This window comes from Piliocolobus tephrosceles, chromosome 2 (genome assembly GCF_002776525.5).
Source record: "Piliocolobus tephrosceles isolate RC106 chromosome 2, ASM277652v3, whole genome shotgun sequence".
NCBI classification, from domain to species: Eukaryota; Metazoa; Chordata; class Mammalia; order Primates; family Cercopithecidae; genus Piliocolobus; species Piliocolobus tephrosceles.
The window spans coordinates 156,170,078-156,180,888 of record NC_045435.1 but is presented as its reverse complement, the minus strand read 5'-3'; the positions used below and the strand labels follow the sequence as shown (position 1 = coordinate 156,180,888).

The 10,811-nt window shown below is 48.2% G+C and overlaps 2 protein-coding genes across 2 annotated transcripts in view; both read right to left on the bottom strand.

Annotated features, from left to right (window-relative positions):
- TF (transferrin) overlaps positions 1 to 2,888 on the bottom strand; it is a 30,267-nt gene extending 27,379 nt beyond the window's left edge. The window contains exon 1 of the mRNA XM_023207451.1: positions 2,790 to 2,888. Coding sequence (XP_023063219.1) covers positions 2,790 to 2,873 — 84 coding nt within the window. The 5' untranslated portion in view covers positions 2,874 to 2,888. The remainder of the gene's footprint in view (positions 1 to 2,789) is intronic.
- Positions 2,889 to 5,111: 2,223 nt separating this feature from the next.
- Positions 5,112 to 10,811, bottom strand: part of LOC111539447 (inhibitor of carbonic anhydrase) — a 56,176-nt gene continuing 50,476 nt past the window's right edge. Inside the window, 1 exon segment of the mRNA XM_023207247.1 lies at positions 5,112 to 5,315. Within this exon segment, the coding sequence (XP_023063015.1) occupies positions 5,112 to 5,315 (204 nt within the window).

Sequence of the window (10,811 nt, the reverse complement as noted above, 5' to 3'; positions counted from 1 at the left end):
ATTTATTTATTTATTTATTTATTTATTTATTTATTTATTTATTTATTTTTTTGAGGCAGAGTCTCGCCCTGTAGCCCAGGCTGGTGTGCAGTGGTGCCATCTCGGCTCACTGCAAGCTCCATCTTCTGGGTTCACGCCATTCTCCTGCCTCAGCCTCCTGAGTAGCTGGGACTACAGGCGCCCTCCACCACGCCCGGCTAATTTTTTGTATTTTTAGTAGAGACGGGGTTTCACTGTGGTCTCGATCTCCTGACCTCGTGATCCACCCACTTCGGCCTCCCAAAGTGCTGGGATTACAAGCGTGAGCCACCGCGCCCAGCCGAGTTTCATTTATTTTTAAGGCTAAAAATATTTCATCATTTGTGTATACCACATTTTATCTATTCACTCATCAATGGATATTTGGGTTGTAAAATATATTTTTAATATACCACAATACAAAACAAAATTAAGAGACACAATGGGCCTTTCTGTTCCACAACAACTAGACCTTATGTATGAAACACACTTCGTGGTTTTGTTTAATCTGCAAACACCTTCCCTTCCCCAGTCCTCACATTGCTGAATAAAAGTGAAGCAAACAAATGAGAGCTTTGCCCAGTGCAATGGGGTTGGGAGAGTGGTCAGGAACCTGGTCTTTCTTTTCCAAGACACCAAGAAATCACTGGTTCCTCAGGGGCTCAGGGACCCGAAGAGCTAAGGCCTAAAACACAGGGTCCAGCACTTGAGCTGCAGGGTTCCCAGGGGAACCTGTGCCAGCTGGGAGGGACAGGATTATAATCAAGCATGCTCTCACAAGTCAAGATAACCAAACCCAGAAGAAGGAAAGCCACAGAGAGAAGGCTGGAGGGAAGCCAAGGGGAAGCCATCAGAAAGACACTGGTAGAGGGGGAAAACCCCAGCGCAGATTCCTGGAGGGAAGCCAGACTTCATCTGGATGTGTCTACCTCTTCCACCTTTTCCCTTCGGCTAACCTCCTGCTTGCTTTGTGCTGAGAACTGTAGAATTTCCCACACTTGACAAGTCTGTCCAAACCCCTGCACTAAGAGACCTGACCAGACTCTGGCATGGCTCCTAGCAGAACAAATCTCTATCCCTGGGATGGCCCTGGTTCCCCTTAAAGTGCTTGCCTGAGAAAACTCAGTGCTGCCAGGAAAATGTATCTGTTTCTTCTAGCCAACACAACTGATGATAGGCCCCTGACCTCCCTTTCCAAGAGCATTTACTAAAAAGGGCTGAAAACTGTGAATATGTGTCTCTTGAAACTCACAAGCATCTGTCTCAAGGACTGAGAGCCATTCCTTTGCAACACAATCATCAGGATGGATAGTGTCTGTCTCCCAGTCTCTGTGGGAGAACAGAGTCCTAATCAAGAGAACTGCCAGCTATCAGACACAGCTGGCCTCCTCACATTTACACTGACCAGCCCTTTCCACCTTCTTACTTCTCTGACTCTGCAGAGCCCTGCGTTCTCCCCTCCCTCATTCTCCCTTTAAAATGCCCACATCACCGCTGCACAAATCAGAATGGAGCCCAGCTCTTTCCCCCACTGTCAGTAGTTACTGAATGAAACCTATTGTCACTGCCTAAACTAATATCTGGCTGTGCTTATCTTTGACAGCTCCCATCACCCTGGCTTCCCTCTAGCAACTTGAATAAGCCCGCGTGCTCTGCCTCAGGCCCTTTGCATCTGCTCTTGTTCACTGCCTGGTATATTTTACACTGGAGCCAACCTGGGCTAAGTCCTTGGATCTCAGCTTCATTACATCTCTCTCAGAGAGATGGTCTCTGACCACCCAGGACAAAGCAGGTTTTTCTGTGAGTCCCTGTCAGAACACTCTCCTCTTTCTCTCTATTGTACATCCCCATATTTTGGAGTTAGTTGTTTACTTATTCATGTGTTTTTCTGCTCTCCTGACTAGGCCACGAGCTCCCTGAGGGTAAGGACCAGTGTGTTTAATTCACCACTGCAGCCCCATTGCCCAGCATGGGATCTGACAAGTACAGATAGGCAGGGGCAACGTTGAAAGGATTGAGAGCATTTTTGTAGACCTAAGAACAAAGGGATCAGCTGTCACCTGCAATCAGGACACTGTACTCTTCCCCCTGCATGCATCACTCGTCTTCCCAGTTGTGTATCAAAAGCTGCCAAAGAAGGTCATATAATAATTTTGATAGTGGACATTCTTACTTACTTATTTTTTATTGAGATGGAGCCTCACTCTGTCACCTAGGCTGGAGTGCAGTGCCAGAATCTTGGCTCACTGCAACCTCTGCCTCCCCGGTTCAAGCGGTTCTCCTGCCTCAGCCTCCCAAGTAGCTAGCTGGAATTACAGGCATGCATCACCATGCCCAGCTAATTTTTGTATTTTTTAGCAGAGATGGGGTTTCGCCGTGTTGGCCAGGCTGGTCTCGAACTCCCGACCTCAGGTGATCCACCTGCTTCAGCCTCCCAAAGTGCTAGGATTTCAGGTATGAGCTACTGTGCCCAGCCTCATGGCAGGCATTCTTATATTTTTGCTGAGTTCAGAGAACCTAGTGTCTCAAAACAGTCACCCTTGCATCTACTGTGTCTGGAAAGCAAAAGTCAATGTGCTTTTTGACTTTTGCTTTCCAGGCACATTAAAGAAAACCTCCCAATTTCCATTTTTGAAGTGATTTTAATAACAGTCAGGGTTGACTGCCCCACATGTCAGCCTCCTACCTGTGAGTAAAGAATTGCTCCAAAGTGACCGGAGATAGAGAAAGTATGGCTTTCTTCCACTCTCTTTTAGGCAGCAGCGACTTACCGCAATGGCCCTGATGCAATCAAGGTGGGAAGCTTTCTTCACACATGCAACACTGGGACCATCGGATGGAAGGACGCTTTTCATATGGTCGCGGAAACTCTGGCACTTGGTGGCCTCATGCTCTGACACTGCACACCATCTCACACTTTTCTCGGGGACAGCCAGACACAGCCCTGGGGGAGAGAGGCCAGAGATGGAAGAGACCCACTCCCTGTGCTGAGGGAGAGATAGCATCGCCCCTAGAAAGGCCTTGACAGCCACATCCCCTCAGTCCCGTCCTCCTCTCCCTGTCCATGAACGCTACAGAGCACAAGTTCTACTGCATTCTGAGACTGGGCCAATAGAAGGTTGCCCTAATGGCCTCCCACTTTCCTACTGACCACCCTCTGCTGGCCAGAGGGATGCAGGCATGACCATCAGCTCCCAGCTGGAGATGACAGTCTGCTCTGTCTCTGCCTTGTCTCCTCCTGTCACTGTCCTGGCCCCTGCCCTGCCATGGAACATAAGCCTCAGCGTGCACAGGGTGTTTTCAGCTACCCCAACACATTGGCTCGATACCTCAAACTTTGGAAAACCAGCAGGGGAGGAATTGTCATCTTTTTGAGAAGAGGGAATGAGACTCAAAGAATGATGCCTTTTTTTTTTTTTAACCCAAGGTCACCCTGCTTATTGTTGGCCAAGCCAGGCCTAGAATCTGGGTCTCCAGACTCTGGGTCTGCTATTCAGGGCACAAAAGAAGAAAACATTCTGAGTTACACCCCTTCTTGGCCAGTAGTTGTGGGTAAATTAATGAAAAGAGAATTAATTTGTCTGTGACTCTTGTCTGTTGCTCTCTGTTTAGGAATAACTACAAACTCCACGAATTCAACAGTCTCCCCTGTCTCCACTGAACTATCCCTCCATTTTCATCACACTTTTTGGCTGCCATTCAGAAAAAAAGCTGAAGCCAGCCATGGGTAACTATTAAAATCCATGTGGTTGCAGAGATAGCATCCTTATCACATGAGCTTTTGCCCTGTGCCCAAGGCCCCCGTCATCTCCACTGAAACAACAAATGCTGTTATGTTGTGGGCCATAACAGCAAGGCTGACTCACTGGCTCTGAAGAAGATCCACAAAGCCCATGGCCAGGAGGCCCACAGCTCCCCAGGATGCATGAGGAGGGGCCACCCCATGCCACCCCAGCGACCCCCATCATCCCCCTTGGCCCATAGGAAATCCTAGGAGGCAACATAAGTCTGTGGCAGCCCCTCCGCAAAGCCACGCCTCCAGGGTTCCTATAGGCGAGAATGTGTCCTCAGTGGAGCATTACCTTGCACAGCCTGTGAATTGCTCTGTGTGGGGATAAAGGCAAGTAACGTGGGGTCCTCTCTCAAGGAATTGCTAGCTTATGGGGAGAGACAACTAAACATGGAAGCCCCAACAGTGTGACAAATGCCCCATGAATGGCAGGCAGAAGTTAGAGTATGAAGGGGCCCGCACCTCAGGAGGCTGGGGAGTGAGGTGTCAGTCACTGCCCCATAGCAGGATGTGTGCAACATCTGTCACTGGTACCCGGCATCCGCCACCTAGCTGACCCTCACCTGACCCTCCCAGGCAAGTGCTGTGATGACCCCTTCCCTGGTGAGGAGCCAGTCAGGATTTGGATCCAAGAAGTCTGGCTTCAAATCCCATGCTCTGACCGCTCGATGGGCGCTCTGACAGCTCCCAGGGCACCCAGGGGACATCAGACTCTGAAAGGGCGAATGGTCAGACCTGGGAGGCCTTGAATGCCGTGCTAAGGAGTTTGGACTTGACAAGAGGCAGCAGCAAAGGGTTTTGATAATCTGGTTAGACGTGCTCCGATTTATTGTATTTCGCTGCTGCAAGATTTACTGGACAAAGAGGAGGACGGGAAGGAGACAGTGAGTGCAGTGAAAGGTATCTAGAGGCCCAAGCAGAGGCCAGGGGTGGGGCGTAGAGAGGCAAGGGAAAGGCACCCAGGCACCCAGGCTTCCAGCCTGAGCGAGGAGTGCATGCAGGCTGCGCGGTGGCCGCCCGGGTTGCAGGGAACGCGCCAGCCAGCAACTCTGCAGTGCTTCCCCGCGCCCGCACTCACCCAGGACGGCGCAGGCCAGCAGGGCTCCCAAGGCGAGCCTCATCCTCCGGGTGCGGCGCTGAGCAGCGAGCACAGTCCGACTCACTTCTGTGCAGCCTCCCGCGCCCCACGTCCTTTTATTCCCGGCCCGGGCCAGCTGGGCGCAATCTTTGACCTCCCGTGTTTGTGCAGCTCGGTTGCCCAATCGCCCCTCTCCCAACCCCCCTTCCTTACTCGCCCCACTGATCACCTCATTTCCTGAGCTCTGGAGACGACCCGCGAGTGGAAGGAGCCCAGCACAGAAATGCTGATGAGAAGGGACATGAAGCACAATCCAGCCATTGTCATCGCGGCTCGCTCGGTGCCAGGAGCGGCTAAGGCGGGCTGGGAACCGGGTGGCTCTGCTCCTGACTCCAGGGCGGCCGAGCTGGTCCGTGCCACCAGTCCTATCTGCGCAGTCCACAGAGGGAGACTCCGAGGCTGGAGAGGGAAAAGAACTGCGCCCAGACCCCACACTAGAACTGGAGAATGACAGGCAAAGCCCCTTTTGGGAGAGGATGCAGGAGAAACAAGCTGGCCTCAAGGTCAAAGACAGACTCAGCACCTTTTGCTCCCGACCAGGTGTCCCTCGAGATCCTGCTCCTGGGCTCTCAAAGGTCCCCCACGGAGGAGCTGCTCCCTCTTCCTGCCTGGCTGAGCTCAGGCTGCTGGGCTGGAAAACTTCCTGCCCTCAAGCTTCCTGTGGGACACCTTAGACTAGGGACAGAGTCATAGGGGAAGATGAACTTCCTCCCACAAGAAGGTTCCAGGAACGTGGTCAAGACACTGTGAGGCTCAGAACAAAGTACCATCTTAGCACAAAGCAAGCGGCCCAGTGGAGGGTGTGGCCTGTTCTTACAGCCTGAGACCACCTGTTCTCCTCTAGTCCATGAGTCTCCTAACCGCTTTAATTGCACATACTTATCATGAAAAATGCTGAATTTGTGCCTTCTAGATGCTTATATTTTAACTAAAAAATGTGTACACTTTAATCATGCACAAGAAATAGAACTTTGTAAAAGGATGAGCTAAAGATGAAACTCATTTTCAAATGTCGTTTTGCTTATGCGGCCTTATATAGGATTATTATCTCAAGGCATAATATACCTGGGGGAAGGTCAAGATTCCTTCCACGAAGTGTAAATCCAGACTTCGGAGATTTTGCCAAAAGTTACTTCTTATCCAACCTGACCAGATGGTCCTTCATTCTGTCTCATGTTTTAGTTAACCAAGCCCATACCAAGCTTAGTGGATATGTCAGGTCAGGCATTTGCTTTTTGTTCACTTGTTTTTGTGTTGTCAGAATTATCTCCTAATTCTAGTTTCTTTGTAGAAATCTGTTTAAGGCATGTGTGCATCTCATGAAGATTGGAGTTAAAGCCAGATTATCTAATCTGTGCATCCGTTTAACTGGGCACATACAAACCACAAAATATGGAAATAAAAATACCAAAACAAAGGGCAGGGTCGGCACTCCCCTCTTAACCTATGGAATTGTGAGGTGATCCCCATCTTCCCTTAGGACACCTCAAAGGCTCCATCTGTCATGACTGCAGACTCAGGTGGGAGACAGGGCCAATTCACACATTCAATATGGATGAATGATAATGTGTTAATCTTTTGCAATAACAATAAATATAACTGGAAGTTAGGTTATGTTCTCCCATGCTCCAAAAGATGATCTCATATGCAAAGGGGTTACACACCTCCCACTTTAAAGTCCACTGCAGAAGCTTTCTGTTTACAGTGAGGACAGAAGGCAAGTCTGGCTTTCCCAACACATCAGCCTCACCAGCGAGGGACAGTGACCACTGCTACCCTGTCTTACTCCCCCCTGGCCCATCCATGGGTCCCTTGCACTTGAGTCATAGGGAAAGAAGACTCTTGGCATGAGGGCCATATTCCTACTGTCCCTGCAGCAGGCTCTATGTAGTGGTCTGGATTCATTTGGAGACCTTGAGGTAGGGATGTGAGATGAGCAGGAAAAGTCAGGGGCAAGGCTAACTGGGAGGCACCCGACAGAGCAGCATGCACACGTACAGCTGATGCGTGGACAGGCCCTATAGTAAGCTTGCAGGGTCTGCCAGAGAGCAGGAAGTGCAGTTACCAAAGGTTGAGCTCATGCCACGAACTCAGGGAAGCTCAACACAGGGCATGGAAAGAAGATGGTCAGTGATTCTCCTTCCCTGGAGCCCATCTACATTCATAGACTAAGCCCTGCCGAGGCCACTCCTCCGGCCACAGGCCCATAGCCTACCCAGAGCCCCTCAGCAGGGAGCAACTACCTACCGGCCAGGCTGAGTTCTCTCCAGACCAGCCAACTCTATGCCCTGTCCTCAGAGGGGTCCTCTGAGTCCAAGCCCAAGACAGGTGCTGGACAGGAAGTACACAGCCTCATGGGATATGAAGGAAGCTCAGACAAGACATAGAGAACTGGTTCTCCCACGTCATCTACACGCATCTAGATGGAGAGGCCCAGGGTCTTGGCTCTTGCTCAGGAGGACAACAGCAGAGCCTCGTGTTTGCCATTCCTTGGATGGGGTAGACAGGGATGAGGCCAGCTTTGGGGTGTACATGTGTGCATGGCCCTAGCTGTATGGGGTGCCTATGCCTGTATATGTCTGTAGGAGCATGTGAAGGTAAGAGTCACATTACAGCGCTCCGTGTCCATGACACTTGTACCTGTGCTCTCACTTATATTCTTTAATTCTATGCCAGAGATGCTCTGGAGTTGAAATTCACTGTCCCTTTTTATAGCTTAATGATGGCTGAGACTTACTGGGAGCTTCAGTGAGCACTTACCATACCCCTCTGACTTTGGTGCTTTAGCATCTGCATCTTACAGATGAGACAAGGAAACTGAGGACCACAGAGGATGATACCTTGTTCAAGGTCAGCTGCAAAGTCAGAATACAAAAGAAGGCAGTCTGATTCCAGAATGTACACATCCACTCGGGACACTGTCTCTCCCAGGAAACCAGGACATGCAGGGGCCAAGGAGCTCACCTGGGGTCACACCGAGAGAGGGACAGCCATGAGACACCCAGCCTTGCCATTTCTCCAAAGGCACGCAGCCCCCAGGGCTTTGCCAGCACAGGGGCTGGTCAGTCTGGGAGAGGTCTGAGTACCAACTGCAGATCCTTAGACATGGACTGGCTTGATTGTGCTCAGCTGGAAGAAAATATCATGTTTTTATCCCCTTGTAAGTGTCAGGCACTGTCCTGGGGCAAGATCATTGGGGCAGCCCTGCAAGATAAGATCAGTACCTCCGTTTATCAGATGTGGACATTACAGTCAAATGATGGGTCCTCATTCATGGAGCTCTGAGACCTGAACTCACACTTCCTGAATCTTGGCCTTCTCCAGACCACAGCTGCCTTCTTGATATTGACCTTCCCTTTATTTATTTAGTGGGGGAGGAAAGAGAGGGAGGGAAGTGAGAGAGAAAGAGAAAGAGAATGAGAGAGGACATAAAGTTCTAAACCAACCCAAGCATGAGCCAAATCTTTCACCGCAAACAGGGCAAAACTCTTCAATTTCATCCACGAGTTGGCCCTTAAGGAAATAGTTGCACTCGTGTGTACGTGCAGGAAAATTGGAAAAGCTGACCAGCAGGAGGTGGGTAAGAAAGCAGTGGGCCTCTGAACCAATATTTATTGTTTCCAAATGTTGCCCAGTTGACACAGAAGCAAAGCAAACAAAGAGCCTCTGTTTTGAGCAGTTCCTCCTGTCCCCCACTCAGCGTCCTCCGCCTGACACCAGAGACTTCTCTGAGTCTGGGTCATCCTTGAGAAGCAGCAACCTGGCAGCCTGAGAACTGACATTCACGAAGCCAGTCACCCTGCAAGCCCCATGGGTCAGGCCGTATGACCAGGGGGCTGGGGACTGGGCAGGATTCTTTTAGGAAAATGCCAGGCATTTTGAAATGCCACATGACACTACTGCTCACTCCCTCTCGCTCTCTCTCTGTCTCTTTCTCTCTCTTCCGCTCTCTCTCTTTATCTCTGTTCTACCTCTCAGAAGTCCTCGGACAATGAAGATTCTCAAGGTTTCCATTCTTTTCACAGGGGGGAGTCTACAAAAATACCTGTCTCATGAAGAATAGTCCAGGACCAGGTGGAATGAATTCCATCAAACATTTAAGAAGAATTACAGGGTGGGGGTGGTGGCTCATGCCTGTAATCCTAGGGCTTTGGAAGCTTGAGGCAGGAGGATCGCTTGAGCTTAGGAGTTCAAGACCAGCCTGGGCAATATAGTGAGAACTCATCTCTACAAAAAGTTTAAATCAGCTGGACACGGTGGCATGCACCTGTATTGCCAGCTACCTGAGAGGCTAAGGTAAGAGGATTGCATGAGCCCAGGAGTTCAAGGCTGCAGTGAGCCAAGATCATGACACTGCATTCCAGCCTGGGCAACAAAGTGAGACCCTGTCTCTAAATAAAGCAAAAGGATTACACCAATATATTCCTCCAGGAACAGAAAAGTAGGAACACTCCTTAACTAATGTTTTGAGGACAGTATGTACACTTAGAAAGGAAAAACTAACAAAGACATCATGACAAAGATAAAAAACATAACTTTTATGAACACAGATGCAAAATTTCTACACAAAAGATTAGCAAATAGGATCTAGCAAAATGTAAAAAAGATTAATAAATAATTATCAAATTGGGTTTATTCCAGGAATGTAAGCTATCCTTTCAAGGATCAATCACTGTAATATATCATATTAGTGGAATAATAAAGGAAAGTGGTATGACCCTATCACTCAGTACGGGAACATCATTTAATAAAATTCAATATCCCTTCATAACAAAACCTCTTAGCAAACTTATTCTACAAAATTTTCTCAGTCTGATATCAAGTATCTGTGTACCATAAAAATCTACAGAAATCATACTTAGTGTGGAATGTTGAATAAAGCTTTCTTGTTGAGATCAGTAAGACCAGATGTTTACTATTATCATTTCTAGTCAACCTTTTTACTGGAAACAGTAAGTAAAAGGATTGGAAAGGAAAAAAATAAACTCTCATCTTTATGCATAATAAATTGTATGTGTATAAAATTCTGAAGAAACTAGAGTATGCTTTAGAATAAATGAGTTAAAGCTGGGCGTGGTGGCTCACGTCTATAATCACAGAATTTGGGGAGGCTGAAACAGGCAGATCACCTGAGGTCAGGAGTTTGAGACCAGCATGGCCAACATAGCAAAACCCCTTCTCTACTAAAAATACAGAAATTAGCTAGGTGTGGTGGTGCACGCCTGTAGTCCCAGCTACTCAGGAGGCTGAGGTGGGAGAATCGCTTGAATCCGGGAGGCAGAAGTTGCAGTGACCCGAGATTGTGCCAATATACTCCAGCCTGGGTGACAGAGTGAGACCCTGTCTCAAAAAAAAAAAAAAAAAAAGAGCTGGATCAAGGTAGGTAAATACACCAAAGTCAATTGTATTTCTATACTCAAATTGGAAAAAAAAAAAAAAAAGAGAAGAAAAAGCACGAAAAACACTACCCAAAGTAACATAAGAAAAACAAATGCCTAGTATTAAATCTATCAAAAGACATCTAAAACTTTTATGTACCAGACTTTAAATTAAGAAACTCAAAGTAAATGGAAAACTATATCTTGAACAGGGAGTGGAAGACTTGATGCCGTAGAAATTACAATTCTCCTTAAATTGATGTAGAAATTCAGTGTACTCCCAATCAAATTCCAAATGTTTTTTCATGTAAATTAACAACATAATTCTAAAGTTTGTAAATGAAAATGCAAAAGAGGCTGGGCATGGTGGCTCATGCCTGTAATCCCAGCATTTTGGGAGGCCAAGGCAGGAGGATCACTTAAGGTCAGGAGTTCGAGACCAGTTTGGCCAACGTGGTGAAACTCCGTCTCTACTAAAAATACAAAA